Source organism: Meles meles, chromosome 4, assembly GCF_922984935.1.
Source record: "Meles meles chromosome 4, mMelMel3.1 paternal haplotype, whole genome shotgun sequence".
Lineage (NCBI taxonomy): Eukaryota > Metazoa > Chordata > Mammalia > Carnivora > Mustelidae > Meles > Meles meles.
This window is the reverse complement of record NC_060069.1, coordinates 106,559,541-106,584,029: the sequence shown is the minus strand read 5'-3', so window position 1 is coordinate 106,584,029 and position 24,489 is coordinate 106,559,541. Positions and strand designations below refer to the sequence as shown.

At 41.1% G+C, this 24,489-nt stretch overlaps 1 protein-coding gene across 1 annotated transcript in view; it reads right to left on the bottom strand.

The window, feature by feature from the left end:
- The window catches only part of GUCA1C (guanylate cyclase activator 1C), a 29,737-nt gene extending 8,055 nt beyond the window's left edge, over positions 1-21,682 (bottom strand). Inside the window, exons 1-3 of the mRNA XM_046003536.1 lie at positions 21,435-21,682; positions 5,680-5,829; positions 1,159-1,246 (exon numbers count right to left, since the gene is read on the bottom strand). Coding sequence (XP_045859492.1) covers positions 1,159-1,246; positions 5,680-5,829; positions 21,435-21,638 — 442 coding nt within the window. The 5' untranslated portion in view covers positions 21,639-21,682. The remainder of the gene's footprint in view (positions 1-1,158; positions 1,247-5,679; positions 5,830-21,434) is intronic.
- Positions 21,683-24,489: the final 2,807 nt, after the last annotated feature.

The following is a 24,489-nucleotide window of genomic DNA, read 5'->3' as shown; positions in this document are numbered from 1 at the left end:
GCTGACTTGAAATTAAAGTGAAGCAACCTAGGACCAGGTCCTAAGAGGGAGATTAAGGCTATTGATATATTTCTAAAGTGTTATTCTGAGATTTATACTCTTGTCCAGTTGTTCGGCTCATTCATAATGGCGGTTTCATGTGAACTGCCTCCCAGCCCCCTCACCATTCCATCCTGCCAGACTGAGAGGCCACTGTAGACACCTGCAATCTGCCACACTCAACATGGGTGTCTACTGCCCTCTAGTGTCCATTACAAGAAGTGACCTATGGCGGGCATGTTGGTTCTTTGGGAAAAGTTACCTTGGATTGATGACAACCACGGCTGGAGTCCCAGTACCTCATATCCATCCCTTTTCCCCACTTAAATCACCTACTAACTTCACATTTTCCACAATGTCAAACTTTCTGTTTTCAAGGAACATTCCTAGATAGGCTGCCTCAATCTCCAATCAATATGCTCCACTATCTGTTTACGGAGATCAGTCTTTCGGTGTAAGCATTCCCCCTTCTCCTAGAATGTCTGCATCTTCCCTTTCACTCAGCTTCTGAACAAGAAGTGTACCTTCTCTGAGCTAAAGAGGAAGCCAGATTTAAGGGTAGCAATGGCAGATGGAAAAATGAGCAGAAAGAGTAGAAATGTAGAAAAGGTATGAAGAACAGAAATGAAGGCAAATACAACAACTCTTCCCAGAAGTGTGTATTCAAAGGGAAGGGGAAAATCTGATAGTAGAGGTAAATTACACAATTGGAGAAATGATTTTTATACTATGGAACACTTGAGTTTATTGGCAAGTTGATGTGACACCTCCAGTAGAAAGTAATAATTACTAGAACAATAGAGTCCTTCAAATCATATTTTCCCACTTTTCTTTCCTTGTACCTTCCATTACTTTGTTCATGTATCCCAAAGTGTCAAGCATCGTGAACTGAAAATATTCATGTGTGTGTGTGTGTGTGTGTATTTTCAATAAATAGTTACTCAATTGAATTGTACTGACTGGAGAACATTGAATTGGCCAAATTATGAAGCCCAAGTGATACCAAAACTAGGATTTTCTTGAAAGGTTCATGCTTTTGCCTAATGGCATTCCCACACCACCATGTACTACTTTGTAGATTTTTTCAAAACGTGAGCCCAAGGAGAGTAATTGCCTTACCATCATTGTTTATATCGATCTTATGAAAAACCAAGTCAGTAAATTCTTCAGGACTCAGAGTCTGTTGGCCGTTGAGGGCCTGTACAGCCTGCAAAGAGAAATTAAATCAGAAAGTTCAACTTTGCTGGAAGCAATTACATTTTTGTGACATTTCTACCCACAAAGTGACAGCATTTGAGGATATGTTCATGTCATTTTGGCTGTCCAACCTGTTCTAGTTGTGAAAAATAAATAAAAAGATTATATGTCAGTTCAGGGTAATGAGGCTTAGAAATTTAATTAACTGAATACAATCTGAAGTTTGATATTATATAGCAGGAAGGGATCCATTCAACATATTAGGTCACAAAAGATGCAAAAAAGTCTACTGGGGAAAAAAAAATTGTAGCAGCCACTGTCGTAAGAATTCTGGACCTAGAAAACAGACAATGCTCTCAACTTCAGACCAATTATCATTGATTTTATGGAGAAACATGAAAGGATATTCTGTACGCATCTAAGGCTTCCCCTCTAGCTTCTGACACTGGCACCTCTGGTCCTTTTTGCCCTTTTGTGGAATGATCGACTGGGAAGACAGATATGTATGCCTTGGAAGGACACGGTATTTCTCTCACATCCTGCCAGCACCTTCATCATTACGGCTGTCAGGGGACCCAGGGAAAATGACATTTCCAGCCTTCCTGGAGGGAAAATTTAACCATGGCCTACTTCTCCCCCATCTCCAGGTGATTAAATTAAGTGACCAATATTTGACGTAGAAATGCATAACGAAAAGAAAGAGAGATGAAGAGAGAGAGTAGTCGTCTGGGAATCTGAACATAACTATCTTGATTGAACATGAAGGGATCTTTAGAAAAACCACTGGCAACATGTTTTAATTGAGGGCACAGTCTGCAATAGGACTATCTCCTCTCCTGCTTCTCAAGCATTACGGAAGCTGAATCCAGGATTAGCCAGAGCGAAGAGAGGTAATGCACAACTCCTGGCCTTAGCAAGTCACAGTCTCACAGTCAAATATAGGGTGATACTTAGAATAATGGTTGCATATATGTAGTACCCTATTGGACATTTTTAGTGTTTCTCGGTGTCTTGAAAGAGGTCTCAAAAGCTTAGAAAATTTGGCTAGGCATCTTCAGGTTGAGCCTGAAGGGATGCTAGACCACATGTGTACGTCATAATAAAAGATTACACAATTTCTAGGATTTGTCTGTCACCCATCTCTGGGCAACGTAAGTGAGAATGAAGGATTGACTGGAAGGTTGATAGACCTGAAGGGGTATTTTCAGAGGGAGTTGTCAGTGTTGCCTGTGTTTTCCCTCTTCTTACAGGAGAAACATGGTTGGGGGACAGGCAAGGAGGCATGGCTTGTTTTCTTCTTTTCCCCCTTATTTAGCATATCTGTACTTTTTCTTATAATTTTTTATTTTTTAAATTTCTTTTCAGTGTACCAGAATTCATTGTTTATGCACCACACCCAATGTCCATGCAATACGTGCCCTCCATAATACCCACCACCAGGCTAACCCAACTTCCCACCCCTCACCTCCAAAACCCTCAGATTGATTTTCAGAGTCCATAGTCTCTCATGGTTCTCTCACTTTCTCCTGCATTTTGCTAAGCCCTTCTCTTACAACTCTTTGAGTGGGAGCAGGAGGAGGTAAGAGAGAAGGGGGAGCAGGACACCTCTGACTTGGCAGGCACGGTCATGGCTACCGAGTGTCAGAGCTCTCCGGATGGCAGATGTTGGAAATCCCCTCTTTATCTGAGACTGTGCCTCCCCTTCATTACTGAGACTCTCTCCTGCAATTCCCTAGACATGCGTCAGGCATTTTGATTCCAGCTGACCCCTCAAGGCTCCTTCTACAGGTTCTAGGTCTGAGTTTCTCAATATCTGCACAACTGATATTTCAGACTAGACAATTCTTTCTTGTTCAGGATTGTCCTGTGCATTGGAGAATGTTTAACATCCACCCCTGGGCTCTAAACAATAGAGAGCAGCTGCACCATGCCCTCCCCCACTCACTGCCCCGCTGACAACCAGAATGCCTCCCAACATTGCCACGTGTCCCCTGGGGAAGAAGGAGGGCAACCTCGTTCATGGTTGGGAACCACTCTCTGGTTCTACTTCTAGTTCCCTCTTCTTCTGAGGTGAAGAAGGGGCTCAGCTGGACAAGATCCAAGACAACTCTATATCAGCTCCCCCGCCCTCCCCCCCATATCTGATCTACAAAAAAAACCTCCGTCCCAACGAATTCTGGGCATGCGACACTTCCTAAACCATATCCCTCGACTCTGCTGCCACGGTCTGTTTCATATGGATTTCTCAGATTCAAACAATGGAACACAGTGTTGCCCAAAACTCCATGGTCTCCTTAAATCCCCATGCTACTGGCTTGAGTGCTCTTACCCAAGAAATCCTCTCTAACGATCCTGCTCAAAATTCTCCTGATGGTTTTAAGCCTTTGAAGTGAAACTACTTCCTTTGTAAATTTTGCCTATAATCCAGTACTTCCTTTGGATCCTTTTGGTGGTTGGGCTGTATGTTATTTTAACATCCTATTATTACGTATTGAAAGAACTTCTATTAAACAGCATGTATTATTCCTGACCCTATTTTTTTTCACTTGCCACCATAGAGAAAACATGTTTGTCGACCACTCATTTTTGGCAAGTATGTATTCCATTGCGTTAATTTATTTAAAACTTTTCCTCTTTTAAGTCACTTATTTTTTAGTACTTTAAGTGACTCTGTGATGTAAGTCCTAGAACTTTTCTTTGATGTTAATGATTGCTTTTCCTGACCAAAAATGTTGACTCTAAAATGAAGATAAACTTTTAGCCTCTTGATGCAGATTACCAAATTTCCAGGAATGTTCTATCCAGTTATACTTCCTCCACAGTGTGTAAGGGTGCACTTCTTACATGCCCTTGCGAGAATTACATCTTATTCTTGTTAATCTTTATTAATTTCATTGGAGACAAATAGTATCAATTATTAATCTCCGCTGTGTTTTTATTGTTTCCTTATTTCTTTTTGTTCTCTTTCTAAACACTTTAAGAAAAAAATTCAATTAGCTACTTAATATTTCTCTTTCCTTTTCTCACTAACATAAGTTATACAATGCAATGAAATGAACTGAAATGAAATAATGAAAATCTGTGCAAAAATTTCCATAAGATTTAGACAAAATCATTTTTATCCTTTTGTTCCTCTTAATTCTTTTAAGAATTTGATGACCCTCTCCCTCTCCCCAGAAATGGATAACATATGCAGGAAAAAAATCTGCCCTCAATTTCATGGCCTTCAAGTATTCCCAAAGACTACAGATCCATAGATCCCAGGATAAGAACTCTTGGTTTTTGTACTGCTTTGGAGGCATCCCCCGATATCTGTATGCTTTATTACATATTAAATATTTTTTTAAAATAAATTCAAGAATGTTTATTTAAGAGGACATTCTAAAATTTACATGGGGTTGGGTACTCTCTAGAGAATATTTTAGATTCCTAATTTTGTGTTGCAATATGGAATATATATACAGAATTTCTGAATTTTAATGTTTACAAAATTCAATTATGAAGTGCATCTTAGTATTTTTTTTTGTGAATTACCTGTGTGAGATTAAAGTGGAAGCAATATTAGTATTAACACACTCTTGAATTCTTTGCATATGTTGGTGAACTCTACATTTGTTAAACAGTTTTACATTTTACAGCTTTGTCCATTTATTGAGGTGTTTAATGATAATGATAGTTCTATCCATTTACTTTTCTTTGCATTTTGCTAAAATTATACTATGTATTATGTTTGTAACTCAGATCTTTCATCTGTAAATGGAAAAATTTGGACCAGATCATTTCTAAGACCTCTGATTCTAATTCTGGCTCTGTATTACAAATTCACTATATCACATTCCTAATGTTTATTTTACTTCTCAACCTCACTTAGGTACAATGTCCATTTAATCATCTTTTACTCTAAGATCCATTTCATCTCATACTGTGATAATAACTATCCCCATTTCCATGATGGAGGGGGACGAGATTCATAAAGGGACTCATTGAACTTTAGAGCTGGAAAGGACCTGAGATCCTTGACTACCTATTAAAGATACTTTACTTTAGTCCAGCCCCCAGAAAGATTAGTCCTCAGCTACATTTGTTCTTAGTTCATGTTATATAGATCACCTAGTATTTTATAAATCACCTAGTATTTTAGCTGTTCCTCCCAAAACTTTCTGCAGAGATGCAGACAAAAGGTAAATTGTTTTAGAACATGATGTTTACTTCATTTCTCATCTCTGTACTCTGCTACATCTGTGAATTTGAACATCAACAAGAAAATGCTGGTTTGCAGGTGCACACTCAGTAGCCAATAGCATAGGGACATTGGCATTGTTCCAGCGGTTCCAAATGTATATCCCAAGAGCCACCAACCACATAGCTCTCGCCAGCTCCACAAGGAGGAAAATGACATTAACTATACGATGTCCTACAAAGTTGCTTCACTACTTCACTTACCATGAAGATGTTCAGTAGTTCCTTTTTGTCAATAGAACCATTTCCATCAGCATCATACAGCTTAAAATACCATTTTAATTTTTGCTCCATTTTTCCTCGTGTAACTAGATTTATAGCAGCACTAAACTCTAAAAAGTCAATAAATCCATCCTATGAAAAGCAAGGTGGAAAGGGAAATCAATATCTAAGAGAAACAATTGTTTTTATTTGAGAAGTCATGGTTCATATGAGCAGGACCGTTAGCACAAATTAATAGAACCCACAAGATTAAAGCATAGAAAATTTCCCAGCATTTTGTTAAACAAACAAACAAACAAACAAAAAACCATGGGTACAGTGTATAGAAACAAGCGACTTTAAATATATATGTAAGTTCCTTTTTTTTAGAGAAAATATCTACTCCTTATGCCCCCCCAAAAAGTGGGAAAGTTCTGAAATCCTAGGAGAGACGGCTGTATCCTCACCACCAGACATCCCACAGTGACTGTCTTCTCCTGAATATCTTCAGGTTTTGTCCTCCACTCAGGAAAAGACAAGGTGCCAGTTTCTAGTAGAAAGGAATTACCAAGGAGCTAAATTCTGTACTCCTTTTTAGAGAGCCCCGTTGATATTTTTGTAATGCTAAACTCCACGATTCCTTTTAAGTATGTCATTTTCAGTATGAATCAAAATTTATGAGCCTCTTTTCTGTAAAGATTTTGCCATATTAGTCAATCTTAGAAAAGACTGTTTAAAGCTCTCAAGCTTTAGGCAGTTCCCCTCATCTTGTTTCACTTTCATTTGAAACAGAAATAGTGGGTATCATTCCTTTTTTTTTTAAATTTTTTATTTATTTCTTATTTTTCAATAAACATATAATGTATTTTTATCCCCAGGGGTACAGGTCTGTGAATCGCCAGGTTTACACACTTCACAGCACTCACCATAGCACATACCCTCCCCCATGTCCATCACCCCACTCCCCCTCCCCCAACCCCCCCTCTCCCCAGCAAACCTCAGTTTGTTTTGTGAGATTAAGAGTCACTTATGGTTTGTCTCCCTCCCAATCCCATCTCGTTTCATTTAGCATTCTTAAGACTCATACCGTCCAAACCTTGCTCAACTATCTTACGAAAGGTAACCGGCTCTAGGGAGCGCGGGACACACGCTCTGCTGTGTTCCCGTGGGAGTTCAAATGCCAATGGTGGCATATTCAGCCCAAGAAAGCACACTGTCAGCTGCATTCCCCTTGGAACTTTGGAATGTAGAGTCCTATTTACAAAACAGAAGGCAACATAAAGTACCCCTTTCCCTTGGACATAAAGGGCTTAAAACGTATTGGCCTGTAAAATGGTAGGCATTTGCTTTGAGCCTCAAGGTTTTGTGTTTAGTCTATAAGAAAACCAAATGAAAAATCACCATTAGTTTTGGTTGTGAAGCAAAGCTTGCTTGCTGGTTAACAGCTTTTTGTGTGTCTGTTTGTGTGTTTTCTTTTGTTTTGCTTGTTCTGTATTGTAGACTACTACAATATCTTGGATATTGAAAGTCAATGTGCTAATCACTATAGCCTGGTCTTCAAAATGTATTGTTTTCTTAAATTTTCTACAATAATTAATAAAAATACCATAAGAAAATATTTTAAAATTTTACTACATGTATTGGATTTTTACATTTTACAGCTTAGATATCTTTACCCCATCAATAATTTTAATACTTCTTGTAAGCGATAAGACTTCTGCTAACAGTTTGGAGTCTGGTTGAATAGGTCTCCTGAAGGAAATTTGCTCAAGTCTACAAAACATAGCTGGTTTTACCTTTTCTCCATCTGCCTTTCCTACTGCTTGTTACCACGTCACCGTATGAGTCACTAGCCTCTCTCTGGCTGAGACAAGGGAGATACGTTATTACAGAGTTGAAATGTATTGAAGATGACATCAAGATATCTTCCGACTTGCTGGGACATGACCATTATTTTTCAGTGATGAGACCAGCAGGTGCAGAGGACAGAAGTTGAATGGACCATGGGGACATTGGCTCTCAGGTCTTCCTCTTGTGTGTCTTAGGGCTCACCAATCAATATAACTGTTTCCTGGGTAGTTTTTATGCCTGTTTGCCCAAAGCTTACAGAAGCATCCTCCCTGAGAAGTTTTAGCTGGCTTACTATAAAGTTTCCATAAAAACCTTTTATTTTGTCATGGTTTGTTTCGCTTCTCGAGTCCTGCTTCAGTGATCACAGTTTTCGGTGTCACCTGTATAATGAATGGCAACAGGCTAGACTGAACCATGTTGACATTAGAACATGATTAGGCACAGTGGGCGGGTGGCCCTAACTCCTTCCAAACCGGGTTCTGGAAGCTCTGAGCAAACTGTATCAGGAGAGGAGCATAAATATTTTCATTGCATGACTTTAAGATGGACAATCCAGTTAATCTACAACCAAAGTTGATGGTGGGTAAGAAAGGAAGTCTTTTTTTCTTAGACAACTGCAGCCTTTGGCAAAATCTCCTGCAAGCAAAACATTTTCTGTTTTCATTTCAGCATTCCGTTATGTAATTAGACAAATTCTTAACAATCCACAGCCAATTCTTCTTTCCAATTATCTTTCTGGTAAGATTTTGTAGAAATTTGCATCAGTGAGATAATTCTGGTGAATATGATTTAATGGCTTGTGTTAGTGTTGGAGAGAGTTTTAGGTAATGCTTAGTCTGTAAATCAGAAGATAAAGTAATCACTGCCCTCGGTTAACCTATAGTTTTCAAGCTCAGGGTGGGGAGGTGGATAAGAATCAGAGAAGGCACACCTGGGCGGCTCAGTGGGTTAAGCCTCTGCCTTCAGCTCAGGTCATGGTCTCAGGGTCCTGGGATCGAGCCCCACATCGGGCTCTCTGTTCGGCAGGGAGCCTGCATCCCCCGCCCCCCCTCCCCCCCCCCCGCCGCCTGCCTCTCTGCCTACTTGTGATCTCTGTCTGTCAAATAAATAAATAAAATCTTAAAAAAAAAAAAGAATCACAGAGAAGGTGAGATGTTCCTGCAAATGTGACTAGAAAGAATGCAACAGAGAGTGTCCAAAGACTTTTCTTTAAGGCTATCCAAAGAAAACCCTCTTAAGTTTATATTTCTGTATTTGAGCCACCAGACTCCTTGTGGCACAGAGAACTTCCTGAAGATGTCTGATACCAATTGGCCTTGTACCAGCGTAGGGTTCCTCAATCCCTTGGCTGGATACAAACAGGTCCATTGGGTGACCCACCTCAAAATACCATGGGCCCTAGCTGACCAATGGGTTACTTAGAGCAGAACACAGCTATAAAAAAGGAAAATTCTATTTCTTCCCATAGTTCCTCACTTCCCCCTTTAACTACAGCCCCCCGTCACTGCCACATGGCTGACAGTCTCTCCCTTGCTGTCCTGTCCCCTGTTCCTTGGCAGTGTATTCAATAGAGTTCTACCTCCTTAAAAATTAGCTGTCTTTGCCACTATGATTATTATGATTATTATTTTTTACTATTATGTGCAAAATGAAGGACTCTCTCTAAAACTGAAATTCTACCATTTGAATCTGTGAAATGAAGCCAAATTCCCCCAAGGACATGACCCAGATTATAAATTTGTGGCTCCGTCCCTGGGACTAAACTCCAAAACCGATGTCTCTGAAATATATTGAGATGACATTTCAATATCTGTTTCTCGGGGGCATGCAGAGAGTGATGGCAGGACCACACTGACATATCAGATGTTATCTTCAGTGATATCTTACCTGGCATTTTACCAAATGGGGAGAATGGTGGGGTTAGTCGAGGCTGCAATGCAGGTGTGAGGTCCTGAAGAGGGGGAGGTGCTGAGCCAAAGCAAGGACTTGTTGCCCAGCAAAGGGACACTACAGAGTCCTAGCCAAGCACCCTGAGTGGTATATACCAATAAGTGTCCTGGGGTCTAGTGATACCAAGACCATAGAAACAGGATTGTTATTACAACAACTAGGGATCAGATCCTATATGTCCTAGTGTACCCTCTCATTCAGGAAAACAAATAATCCAGATCCAACAAACATCCTCCAAACTATCCCCCAGATTAAAACTCTCCCTTTTCACAGCATTAACATTCTGCCACTTTTCATAGAATCAGTATCTGTGAAAAATTCATGAATTGTCACAGACCCTAACCTGAAGACATTTTGATGTTTTCATTCTTTTACGTGTGACACTTTCTGATGGCATTTTGCCAGCTGTGGTAAGTCAGCAGCAACATAGAAATTGAAATGTCTGACTGGATATGGTTGCTCAGATGGCATCTCAGAAAATTAGTATAAGTACATTACATGACCGATCAATAATCGTCAGTGATATTTAATTTGCTTTTTAGGAGCTACCAAAAATAGGTAATATAAGGACCATCTCAATTTTGTCAAACACATATGAGTACTTTTTAAAATATTTTAAAATATTTTGTGAATTTGGGGCACCTGGGTGGCTCAGTAGGTTAAAGCCTCTGCCTTCAGCTGGGTCATGATCCCAGGGTCCTGGGATTGAGCCCTACATTGGGCTCTCTGCTCTGCAGGGAACCTGTTTCCTCCTCTCTCTCCCTCTCTCTCTCTCTCTCTCTCTCTCTCTCTGCCTGCTTCTCTGCCTACTTGTGATCTCTCTCTGTCAAATAAATGAAATCTTTAACAAAATATTTTTGTGAATTTTTGAAATCTATAAGAGAAAAGTTATGTTCAGCATTTATGACCTAGCCCCATTTTCATAGATACTTACATTAACAGCAAACATAGTCTCCATCAGCCATGGAATTGCTGGAATGTCCTGAAAAGAGACTCAGCTCTTTAAGATGAGAAATATACTGCTGGCTTGGTAGGTCGGTTCTATAATGTGATCTTTACACAGATCAAACACAGTTGTTCTTGACCATGACTATACAAAATTCAAGAGTCCTGCATTTCTCACAGTACTTATCAAATGAACTCACAATTATGAATAGATTTCTTGGATATCAATCATGAAGCCCTGAGAACCTGTCCCCAGCACGTCTCCAGCTCAGTGTTGTCGGACCAGTGTGAATCAGAAGCCAGTCTCAGGTGCTCTGGGGGAGGGCAAGACAATTGCCTGAGTTTGATCACTTCTGAATGGGCGACCTACGGAAGACCCACCAGTGACCACAGCAATGGCAGCCTTTTGCCAGGAACGTCCTTAGGTAGCCAATGTGTCTCCCTAAGTAATATCACAGACAAAATAAAATCCAGGCTTGCCCTAATTCAGACAGTTTGTTGTCTCCTAAGAGTGTTATTTCCCATGGAAGAGCCTGGATCCTTGTCTTTACCGAACAGAAGGGGTAAACAGAGATGAACAGATGGTGGGACGTATATACCTGTACTATTTGCTTCAAGGCTGTGTGTCTCTACTACGATTTGGACCCAGAGTCCCCTTTTTAAAATCTACCCCAATGCTACAAAACTCTTTGGTAGCAGAAATGGGCGTAGAGCCCAGCTTTCTAGCAATTCCATGGTGGTCTTTCTGGCTTAACTGTGGTGCTCCTGTCTGGATGCACAGTCAAACCCCCTGGCAGTTCACAACAAACGAAACATTGTTTTGATTCAGTGGTGCTAAGGTGGACACCCAGCCAGTGGTCATTTTAATCAGACCCCCAGGTGCTTCTGATATGGAGCCGGATTTGAGAACGATAATTCCAACAGGTTTTGTTCAAATACGTGAGTGACAACAGCTTAAGTTGAAATGTACGTCAGCAGGTACAGCTGATGTCTTTAGCAGGTGAAATTCTGTGAGAAGCTCCACCAGCATGTTGATAATTGATGCGAAAATGCTTCGTAAATTACAAAGTGCTAACCAAATATGAGGTGTTTTATTATCACCAACACATGCTTCCTGAGAGCTTCCTAGTCGGTCCTTCTGAAGCACTGGGCTCGATCTTTCCCCTGAAGAGACTGCAGCCTCGTTTGTGGTCTCTAGGAGATGGTCATTTGTTTGCAGTAAACCTGTCTTACGGGGAGCAGCAGGAATTGCGGTTGCCCCACGGGCCAGACAACCCGATACAGTGTTAGAAGCTGGGGGTTAATGAACAACAGCAATTACGACAAAAGTTAAAAGCCAGGTTTCCCACTCCAATTTTTAAGGGTTCTCACACAGAGAGAGGCTAAGGCACCAACTAACCAGAGGTCACTTGTGCATTTCAAGGGGAGCTAGCGCTCCTGTGCAGCGGTCCCAGGTTGAAAAGACCGTTGAAACTCTAAGATGATTCCCGTTTAATTAATCTCATTCTGTGACTGGGAACCATGTGAAGGGGCCAATGTGTCCCCAAACCACACAAAGGACCCTCTACAGCACTGAGGGCAGTTAAAAAAGAGAAATGGTGGGCACGCAGCCTCGGCACCTGGAGGTGCACCCTTTCATTCGGAAAGCGAATCTGAGCTTGAGAAACTGAATCTTCCCTGTTATCAGGCCCGTGGGGGCTGAGATCGGAGTTACCTGCATTTTACAGATAAATGCACCATCCCTTAGTGTGACTTTGGGCACATTTTCCCAAAGTTTTCTCCTGTGTTATTTCACATGCGCTCAGCGATAGTGTAGGCGGATAAGTCTTGTCTCAGTTTTCGAACTGATGTCACTGACACAGAGAGGTAAGGAGCTGTGTGGACTACACACAGTGATAAGGGTCAGAGTGGGGACAGGAGCCCGGCAGCCTCCCCCCTCCTGTAGAGCCTCCACCGCCCTGGGGTGGCCTGGGCTTCAGAGTACAGAGAGTCACAGAAAGGCTCATTAAGAATAGCAAGGACTCCTGACACTGAAGCCAAGATTCGATCTGTGAACGTATTCACAGGTAAGCTAGCACATACTGTGGTAATCACCTATTAGATCCCCCCGCTTGCTCTTTCTGTAACGGTTATCACCCATGCTTCTACGGAATCATTCCCTCCTTCTTGATTCCCAGGATTTTCCGAGGAGGTGAATTTAGATATCCTGAAAACTTCCCCACTGTTTCATTTTCTCCTATAGCATTTTAATGTATCCGAGTGCTGACAACAGATCTTCTGGCTTAAACCATCACTCCATTTATGGTTTGCGTTCCAAACCCGTCAGTTCAGAGAAACCATTTTCTCTCACCTGCAGACCTCGGAGGCTTAGGAGGGGCAGAGCACTTTTGATCTCAGAGTTCCCAATGGCACTCTGTTTGGATAAAGCCCAGGTGCCCACATGTGGCCCAGAATGCCATCCTTTCACCTTCATGCCTATCACAGAGTAAGAATGTCACCAGGAGCCAGAGGGGCCGAGGGCTCACTTTCTGCTCTGAGATTCTCCAGGCAAGTCACTACCAGTATCGTGGTGCTCTGTGGGCTTCACTGCTCAGCTGTGACTTAAGAACACGCACAGTGGCAACCAAGGGGATGTCAGGATGCGGCAGAGACACAGGTGAGGCGCCCAATGTGTGCGGCCGTCAGGGATCCTCTCACAGTGACCCTCTGCCACAGTGAGGTCCCCATGTACCCTCCTCTCTCCTACCTGGTATTTTTAGCGGAGCAGTTCTCTTCGTTGAAATTCTCAACTCCTCACTTAAAAGAGGAATACTAGGGGCACCTGGGTGGCTCAGTGGGTTAAGCCGCTGCCTTCGGCTCAGGTCATGATCTCAGGGTCCTGGGATCGAGTCCCGCATCAGGCTCTCTGCTCAGCGGGGAGCCTGCTTCCCTCTCTCTCTGCCTGCCTCTCTGTCTACTTGTGATCTCTCTCTGTCAAATAAATAAATAAATAAAATCTTTAAAAAAAAAAAAGGAATACTATAGCAATTTAGGATGCAGCCCTTGGAGTCAGCTGGCTAGCATTCCAATTCTGCTGTGCCGTTTCAGGCAAGTGACTAAACCTCTCTGTGTCTGTCTCCTCACTGGGAAAATGGGAATGTGAAAAACAGTAGCTACGTATACATTATTGCTGGGCGGAATCTAATAACTGAAGAGCTTAAAACAGTGACTGTACAGAAGTGTTCAGTAAGTGTTACTATGTATTAGTAATAATTCAAGTTCTTTCCTTCTCCCAACATCCCAGAGTGCCTCAGCTTCTCCAAAAATCCTTGCCTGACTCTATGTTTCAGCTTTTGTTCCATCCTTGGATCCCAGTCAATACCGCAGTCCTGCTACAGTTTGTTATGCTGCTTTATTTTATCTACACTTTTGGCATTTAGTCACCACATAACTTTCATCCTCAACTAGATCGTAAACTCTTTGCGGGTATAGAAAGTCACATCTACTATCTGTGTACCTACTCACCCCCATCCCTCCACCACTCCAAAAAATGTGAGTATGGTTTTTCTACTGTTGCCTGTCCTTCGGGGATGTCACTGGAGAGTTCCCGGACCCCTTCACCTAGCCTGCCTGTCTCGGGAGAGGCTGGCTCATCAGTCAAATCCCTGGGCAGGGTTTAAAACCAGCCCTATAGTACTTGAGACCATCTAGAACCTTGCAACTAAACAGTATGCTTTGCCCTCTCTCACTCTTTGATTCTTTACTACCTTCTATTACTTGAAGATGCATTTGCCATCCCACGAGATTCTCAACTCCTTTGAGGACAGGGAACGACTCCTCTGCATCTTTGTGCCTACATTCCTTCCACCATCCTGCTCAGTAAATATTTGCAAATCCAGCGGGATAATAACGTGCTGGGTTAAGGATGTGACTCCGCTCCTGCTAATCCCTCCTATCATCCAGCCCTCCCCAGTCAGTGAAGATATTCATTGCCTAAGAGCTAAGTCACTGTTGCAGAAAAGCAGAAATCAAGTTCATTCTTAGCTCGACTTTCAATAGTTTAAGCTGTTTAGGATTCAGAGCATAAAATTTATGCCATAAACAAAAGATGTGAAAGAACACATGATTAGAGCTGGTTTTCTCTAGTTTCTCTTTAGTCCTTCCAAACTAGACCGAGATTCTATGGGCTGGATTTGGGAAAGGAAGAGAGATTGCAGGACTCTGGGGAATAGGAAGGGGGAGAGAGCAGTGCTCTATGAGGGCCAAGAATGGCTGGAGGTCTGGGTGACAGGAACACTGGGCAGGTGTGGCAGATAGAAGAACACAAGCACCTGTGGTTCTCTCACTGGGCTTGGGAGGAAGGGCTGGAAGGAGTATCTGGTCACACAGTCCTGAGCCAGCCTAAGAGGCTTCTGTGACTAGAAGTATGAGGAAGCTCAGAGGGAACCTGAGCCAGGAGGAGGTCCACCGTGCAGACAGCGGCCTTGAGACTGGGGCAGGAGGTGAGGAGAGATGCCGTCTCGGCAAATACCAGTGTGGACAGCTGCTCCTCTGCCCCGTGTTCATGCGGACTTCAGCGCAGTCATGGGCTTTACATGCAACAATGGGAAGTGGAGGGGGAACACTCCTTGGTAAAATGGGGACTCAAAATATAAATTAACTCCACTATGGAAAACTAAAGTTACATTTCCTGAATGCTTGAGTGTGTGAGCTGAAATGCTTCCAAGCTAGAAAAGGGTAAAAAATAAACTTTAAAATTTCCCTTGAGATAATCACTCTAATTGGGAATGAGGTTAGACTTTGGAAGACACAGTGACCTTCCTTGGTATAAATATGGAAAAAAAAGAGGGGGGAAGGAGAGAGAGAAATGGAAAGGGGAAATAAGTGCAAATAGAAAAGGGAGGATACTCCATTTGTGACTATTTTGTTTACTCACTTGGTAAATATTTGTTCAACATCTACTTTATGCCGCTATGGTACGTTCCTGGTCTGGGAAAGCAAGCAGGATCTGAAAGGGACGATTAATGTGTTTTCACATTCATGTTTCTGCACTGTCGTTTCACAAGGATGAATTCACATACCACTTGTACTTAAAAAGAGAGAGGAGAGGTGAAGAGCAAATTGCAGATCACGTGTTAAGAAAGCAGGATGGCTGGAGTGCAAAGGTCCAGGATGCCTAGCGTCCCTGGGCACGTCTCTCGTTGCTGGATCTCAGCAAGCAGAAGTAAGTTCGATTTGATCCTCTGCTTTGGAATCCGTAGGATTTCTATTATGCAATGGACAATTCAGAGTTGCAGAAAGTAAGGACTGTGGGCTGTCCCTTGCACAGAGACAGACCTTAATTTTGAGGAGTACAGGTTCTATCGCTCACCTCACCTACAAAAACGGGCTTGTATGTTTTGTGCTACCTTTTAAAATTTACTTTTTGTTATCATCAGACATTTTTCAATCAGTTTTTATTACTGCACGGTTGAAATTAACTGAAAGGGCTTATCATTTAAAACTTTGAACTTTCGGGTTATTTTCCCTAGCCTTTATTTACATGTTTGTAATGATGGTTATTCTACTGATTTTAGATTGATCAATTCTAGACATTATCTGTTTGTATCTTGTTATAGCAAATGATGGTATTTAGTTCTATGACCCTCACATATATCCAAGCAACGTCCTGAAGCCTATTCTATCTGCTGGGGCGAGCTGATTGTTAAATTTTCAGGAATTTTGCAGACCAACTACTAAATGATTGGTAGCCTGAAATTGGCCATGGTGGGAGTATTTACACCATGGAGATCAGCATAGGTTACCAGGGTTTCCCCCACTAAGCCTGGAGAACCAGTTATTAAACATTTCCCGGCACACAACAGTTCTTCCTCCCTACTCTCACAATTGTAGGTTAATCTGAAAGTCAAGAGTTTAATTTTAATAACTAGTAAATTTTGTTCTCTGTATATAGCCTCTTGGTGTACCAAAATTATGGACTTCCTTATTTTACATGGAGTTAATAATCGCCTCATCATTACCAGGCTGACATCTCTGAACCTAACAGACAATCCGAGAAAAGTGTGACAACCAAGAATTATGTGCTTACAAAGTATATTTGCCAAGCAAATGAATCTGAATCTATTCAGATTTCTACAGCTAAATACCAGTTTATGCATAATTTGAAGAATAGACAGCTCGATAGCACTAGAAAGTTAGATATGCAATCAACTAAATCCAGAATGCAGAACGTTCTACAGAACCAGGGACTCACTTTCCTCAGCAAATTGATGGCATAAATGGGGGGGGGGGGTTGAGGGAACGGAGGTGGTTAGGGGACTATTACAGAAAAAAAAACAAACTTAAGAGTCATAGCCACCAATTTCCACCTATGGGCCTTGTTTGGATGCAAACTCAAATCAAGAACAATAAAAAAGTATGCTTAAGGGATATATGCATCTCTATGTTTATAACAGCATTATTTATAAGAGCCAAGATATGGAAACAACAGTGTCCATTGATGAATGGATAAGGAGTGGATAAAGAATGGATCTAAAGAAGATGGATAAAGAAAAAAATCTAAGAATATATATAAGAATATATAAGATATATTCTTATATATATAAATTATATATAAGAATAATCTAAGAATATATATATTCTTAGATTTTTAGGATTTTTTTTTAATCCCTGTTTAAAAAAATTCTCCATGTACACTGTAGGTTGATGTCTTTCTATTTATTGTGTTGGACCCTTGTGAAACATGTGTCTAACAGGTCTGGGAAATTTTTCTGGTTTTATTATAATTTTACATTTTCTCTGGGCTCTGTTCCTGTGGTTCTATTCATTGGATATTAGACCTATTAATCCTAATTTACGGAACATATTTGGAGAAATGTTATTTGGAATGAAACAGGAAGGAAGTTGGGAAACACTAAATGGGCTAATCTGACCCACCTGAAGAAGGGTGTAAAAGAAGTTTGGACGGAAGTATCCTAGACTCTCCTGAAACCAATGGTTTGACAAAGCCACCAGGAAATCCTTGAGTCAAAGCCTGCTGACAAAGGAATCCTGTGTCTTAGGAATGGGTTGGCCTTATTATTTCTGCTGCACTCCATCATTGGTGGTCATCTAAAACCAAGCATGGACTCGGTGCATGCGGTGAAGGATTTCAAAGCAATGCACCTGGGGTCCTGGTCAATTACCTTCCAGTTAGGTCTGAGGTGCCAACGTCATGGCCATTACTGTAAAGTGGGTTCTATTATCACTGTGATGTTGAATGCATTAGTCTATGTACTATCCCTAAAACAGTGTCAGACGCATTTAACTATGGTTAATTAACTACTACTAAGGAGTGACAAGGAGATGCCTGCAAAGGTGTGTGATAAGCCCAAGGAATTGTTCCAAACTTTATGCTCTAAACTTTAGGATCTATTTATTTCTACTTTAAGCACAATTCCAACAAGTTTAGTTAACTAGAGTACATGCCAAAGCCAGGTTGGAAATGACAGTGTAAGAAGAGATTGGAAGCTCGTTATTATTAGAACAATCAGAAAGCTGGAAAAGGGGTGCCTGGGTGGCTCAGTGGGTTAAGCCTCTGCCTTTGGCTCAGGTCATGATCCCAGGGTCCTGGGATTGAGCCCGGTATCGGGCTCTCTACTCAGCAGGGCGTCTGCTTCCCCCTGCTTCTCTGCCTACTTGTAATTTCTCTCTCTTTTTGTCAAATAAATAAATAAATAAATAAGTGAAAGCTGGGAAAGGTGTATCTGACAGCAGGGAAAGAGAAAAACAACAAAAAGCAAACAAACAAAAGCATATATTTTCATGATTTTCAGCATTAGGAAACTGAGCCCCGGCAACTTCAACAGGTATGGTTGCTTCATGGTATTTCAAATATGTAACAACCCATGTTCATAATAATGACTCTGATATCAAAAAGCTTTTTAGTGGGACTCTGAGGAGGAGGAAAAGTATGACATGCATTTTAGAACGATTTCCATCCAGAAGAGTGAAAACCACAGAGGAGCTGCTCCACAGAAACAGTAAATCCTCCAGGAGTCTGGACAGCTGAGAGTTTTATTGATCTAATTAAATATATGGCTTTTTCTGTTTTCCTGTGCATAACTGCATATCATTTCTCACTATCACTTGATAACGAGCAATCCTTACTCTTTTTACAACCTGATTTTATATCAAGATCCCCACACCTTGTGTGGCATCTGTCATCACTGCCTACGTTCTCTTGCTTGCTAAGCAAACGTAAAATTTTGACGATAAAGCACGAGTACCAGCAGAACTCATGAGTCATTTAATTAAGCTTCTGAGGTGGGCTTGGCCATCCTATGGCTGTCATGGAGAGGACACTCCAATCGCACAGACTGCCTGGCTGAACGCCGTCTGCCCCTTGACAGCGGACGTCATTGTTTCCACCCAGCACTTCATTTCCCACGTTCCTGTTCTTACCCAGGAACCAGACACGCATAGCTTCCACAAACACTGGGTGGACAACAAAATCTCTGGCATGGCATAGGTCACCAGCTACTTGGAAGTAGAACTGAAAAACCTGACAACAGTTCATCTTCTAACCCCCCAGGAGGACTGTCAGAGTCTGAGAAGCTGCAATCTAGAGCCAGGGGAGGCAGCTTTCAGCAGGCACAGTGGGACGGTCGCTGCCACACAAAGATCAAAACATCTAGAATGGTGGAGAGAAGGAGCTGAGAGAAACACACATAGGCAGGGACACACGGACCACATGCCAACATGCACACAGGTCCCTGTCTCAGTCACTTCAGGCTGTTGTAACAAAAATACCATGGACTGGGTGGTTGAAAACACTCGGAAATTTATTTCTCACAGTTCTTTAAGGGAGGAAATCCAAGATCAAGGCTCAGGCCAATTCACTGTCTTGGTGAGAGCCAACTTACTGGTTCATAGACAGCCAGTCTTCTCCCTGTGTCCTCACATGCAGGAAGACACTCTCTGGGGTCTCTTTATGAGGGCTCTAAGCCCGTTCATGAAGGTTCTGCCCTCCTGATCTAATCATCTCCCAAAGATCCTACCTCCAAATACTATCATATTGGCGCTGCCAGGGTTAGAGTTCAGCGTATGAATTTGGGCAAGTGACAAATAAAAAAGGAAAGCTCCTTTGGAATGGAGTTAGGAGGCCAGCAGGGGGAGCTCTCATGCCCCACGACTTCTCGTCCACTGCGCACCCAACCAGAAGAGACTGGATCTTGCCTGTGGATACTACTTTTTTACCACCCGAGAGGCAAGAAAAGAAGTGCCCCACCCTCACCCCACAACAGTCCCGCCAAGAGATACCGCCACAATTCAGATCCTGAAAAGCCACTATACTTCAAACTCCCAGTTTACTCCGACTTTTTGTTTATAAAAGTCTTCCCAGGGGCGCCTGGGTGGCTCAGTGGGTTAAGCCGCTGCCTTCGGCTCAGGTCATGATCTCAGGGTCCTGGGATCGAGTCCCGCATCGGGCTCTCTGCTCAGCGGGGAGCCTGCTTCCCTTCCTCTCTCTCTGCCTGCCTCTCTTGTGATTTCTGTCAAATAAATAAATAAAATCTTTAAAAAAAAAAAAAAGTCTTCCCAATCTCGCCCTTTCCTCAGCACAAGAGTTCCTCTCCTCTGTTCTGCAGACAGGCCTATGGTTCTGCCATAGCTTGCTTGTCCAAAATTGCAATTCTCTCCTATTTCCAAATAATCCCATTTTTGCTGGTAAAACTGATAGTTTTATTTTTAAGGTTAACAGGGGGACACAAACATTCAGCTTCTAGCCTATCTAGAATATATTTCAGCATTAAGAACAAAAGCAGAATCTCCCTCATTTTCCCACTGATTTGTAAGTTCCTTGAGGGCAGAATTGTTGTTTGCATCCACACTAAGTAAAATTTATGAGGCGGGAGACACTGCCATGCTAAGCAGGCAGTGTCTCATTCATGCTTGACGACAAAGAACATGTCCTAAAAGAAGTGTGTTCCCTACATTATTACCAGAATTAAAATAGCTGTTAATATTACACAGGTTTAATTTTCCCCAGTTTCTGGCTGGTACCTTTTTTAAGTCATCTGCTGTTTGGTTTGTTATTTTGTTTTTTGTTTTGATTTGAAAAAGGACTCAAAGGGCTGTGCTAGACTCCACACATCTCAATGGACAGCCAATCATTTTAATTGTGTTGATTTATCCCTTCTCATCTATTCTCACACACAGCCTTCTAAAGTCGTCTATCATTCAGTGAGTAATATTTCCCCTTTCCCTTTCATTCTAGATGGCATCAGCCCATTTGAAATGTACAGGTGAAAAATAACTGAAATGCACAAGGAAAATTAGGCAAGAAGAATTTGACCCTGCTAGGTGAGATTGTTACTCTTTTGGCTTATTTTTTTTTCTATTCCCTATTTTTTTCCCCCTCATCTTTGTATCTTTAGAAGTGTTGAAAATTCAATGTGCTGCAATTCCTCAGGAATGAGTAAATTCAAGACAATAGTTGAGTCACAATCTTCAGAAACTAAAATTTATCTGAATTTAAAAGTAAATTGTTTTTTTTTTCTCCCAACTAAAATGGTTATATATGAAAAAGTATTCCAGCATTCCAGCTTCTGAGTACAAACAACATGTTGGCGAATTTGTATTGATTTTACCTGCCAATCTAGATGCAATCACACTTTTTAAAGCAGATTCCTGTAATTTGCTTTTCTATAAAATGTCACCAACACATTAAATACTTTGAAAACAGTCTTTGTAAATCAATCTGCACTTATTAGATTTGTTTAAACGATAGCATTAGAATTCCATGCCGAGATTTAATTTGGTTTTAAAATAACTCCCTACATGCAGAACATTTCCAAGGGCGGAGAGGCTAGTTCCCAATTACTTTCATGCCGTCAGTAGCTAAATGTGTTTAATGACTCACTTACCTACAAGCTGTGGGTTCTCTGAAGAGTTCCTAATTCAGTGAGATGCACACGTTTTTACCTCAGACTATTTCAAATTTTCAAAAAGGAGAGAATACAGAACCATAGCCAAATAAAAAGCAAAGGTCTTACCTTGTTCATGTCAAAGGTATTATAGACTTGATCAACATGTTGATTGGCCTTTGGATTCAGACCCTGCAGACCCAAGAGTGTCTTAAATTCATGCAGTGTTTGCAGGCCGGATGGATATTCCCTCATAAATTTTCTGTACCACACATAGGTCTCCTTAGCAGAAACTGCTGTCTGACCACCAGCTTTGGATTCACCATTTCCCATCGTGATTCACAGTCTGCAGCTTTTTCTCAGGTTGCTTTCACGGAAGGTCCCTACCGATTTGGTTCCTCACTCTTCACTAAAACTGGAGGCTAACATATGCCTTTAGAGAGCGACTCTAAACCTCTTACAGCTATAGGCTAAATAAGAATAGAAAGCCAGTGAGATTAACTCATCTGTGCAGTTTTAAGACTAGGTCATTTATTGTGACTGATGGGATTGCATTTACTGCCATTCAGAGATGCAGTTTTCTGTGAAGGGCAGAGGCAATATTTTAGAACGAGTAATCTTTGCCATATTGTCAGCCATAAATTAGGCCTACATTGCGGAGTGGGGTCTCATGGAAGGAACTCTGTGTTGCAATGAGGAAGCCTGGGCTCGAGGCTTTGTTTGCACTTACTGCACTGAAACATTAGAGGCTCAGAGTTCCTATCTGTAAAACAGTAACAAGAATATTTGTCTTTTCATATCTAAATATTGTGAAGATAAATTTAGGCAAAAAAAATCTTAAACCACAGAAAATTTACACATTCTGAGTATTGTGAAAATGTGAAGGAGGTCTACATACAGAAGAGGGAAATGGGGAAAGATAACCATATTAGTAGTAGTAAAAACGTGGATGTAGTAAGCAGAAAAGTGTGGCACATATCAGGCTGTGTCTTCATTGTTCTTACTTTTCCTTTTTTTTTTTTTTTTTTTTGCTGTTCCTTGTCTTTTCTGTCTCAAGTCCACTTCTACCCATGCCTTCTGCCTGCCAGTTTTGTCCCACTCCAGTTCCCAAGCTAATCTTGTCTGAGAGTCAAGCCCAAATCACAAAGGACTTGAAAACGGAGTGAATGAACCTGGAAACTATATTCATGGTCCAGAATGGAAATGAATTGCCCTGTGTGGTCCTCAAGCCATCTTGCTGCCAACCGTATGTAGGAGTTAACAGAATTCCCTTCTTTTTGACCTGGGGTCATCTGGTCCCAAGCATGGTTCTCCTCTCCTAACCTTACTCCATTTTTTTCTCCAATTCTCATATTGACTCAGTTCCTAAGTCTGGTTTCTGTCTTAGTCCCTATTCCTTAGTCCTAACTGATTACCTATTTAAAACCCCAGGTTCCCTAAGAACAGGAGCCTAAATGAAGCACCTTGACAGGAGGTGGGGGTGGTTAGGGTATACAGGATTCATATTGTTTCAAACATACCAATGTAGGCTTCAAATAGAAGAATTTTGAATCCAAAATTACAGTTAAATAACAGGTGTTCCATAAGATTACAGAAATGTGGAACTCATTCATTTGGAAGTATCACTTGAAACCATTAAAGTAGATGAGATTCCTTATGTGGAGGATAAAGAAAGATGATGAGCTAGGGGCACCTGGGTGGCTCAATCTATTAAGCGTCTGTCTTTGGCTCAGGTTATGATCCCGGAGTCCTGGGGTCAAGCCCCACGTCAGGTTCCCTGCTCAGAGGAAAGCCTGCTTCTCCCTCTTTCTCTCTGCATGCTTGTGCTCTCTCTCTCTCTCTCAAATAAGTAAATAAAATCTTAAAAAAAAAAAAAAAAGAAAGAAAGATGATGAGCTAATGGGGAATCAGTCCTGGCAGGAATATGAGAACGATCCTGTTAGGATCTTCAAAGACCATTCTCTGGGGAAGTCCCTATGCAGACTCCTTTGAAATGTCTGCCAGAAGGATGCTCAGAGGCACTGACTTCTTTTCACCATTAACATTTATTAATCACCAATTTTTAAATTAAGAAAAGAATGGCTGGTGACGATAGAAAAGAAAGGTAATAGAAGTTTTCAAAGGGCCAAGAAGATCCCTTATGGAAGGAAGATTTCTGGATAAATCAAGAAACAATACTGTTTCTTCATGTAAATGATCCTTTTTTTTTTTTTTTAAATCTGCGTAATGATTACCTGCTGATACAGAAAAATATTTAAAACTATTACAAATAGTGAAAGGATTCACATATTGGATACAATATTGATATCCCAAACTCAGGAATCCTGCTATATAAGACATTAACCTGCTATTAGATAATGGGAAAAAGACTTCATTTCTAAAAAGTCAAAGAATAAATCTAAATTACAAAAAATTTAACTAGAATGTGCTGGATGTATCTGAAGAAATATTTTAAATGCTAATACAGGGCACCCATAAAGACTACAGAAAACCATATTTTGGTCTTGGGTAGAAAGACTTGGTAATTAAAAAAAGGCAATTCTACCTTAATCTATTACACATCACACAGCAAACAAATGCAAATTAAGTTTAAGGGGTAAGTATTGACTGAAACAGCTAATTCTAAGTCTGGATAAGAATTAAATATGCAAACATACAAAAGAAAATTCTGAAATATAAAATTATTGAATACACCTACCAAAACAATGTGGGTCCAACATGAGAAAAGTTGAATCAATCAATGAAAACTAATATAATTTTTTTTTTTTTTAGAACTTGGCCCAAATGTAAATAGGAATTTAACATGCTGTAACTGTGGCACTGCAGATCAGTGGGGAAGAGATTGATTATTTGATGAATAGTTTGGGGACAATGCTGTATCCATCTGGAAACACAAACAGTTAGATTTTTACCTTACTCCCTTCACCAAAATAAATTCTAGATGAATCAAAGATTTAACAATATAATGTTTAAAGTCATTATAACGAAGTAAAATTTCTTTATAGTTTTAGCATTAGAATGTCCTCTCTAAATATGACTCAAAACCAGAAGGTATCCCGCTCCCCCTATGGACATTGGGGAGGGGAGGCGAACCATAAGAGACTATGGACTCTGAAAAACAACCTGAGGGTTTTGAAGGGTCAGGGGTGGGAGGTTGGGGGAACAGGTGGTGGGTGATGGGGAG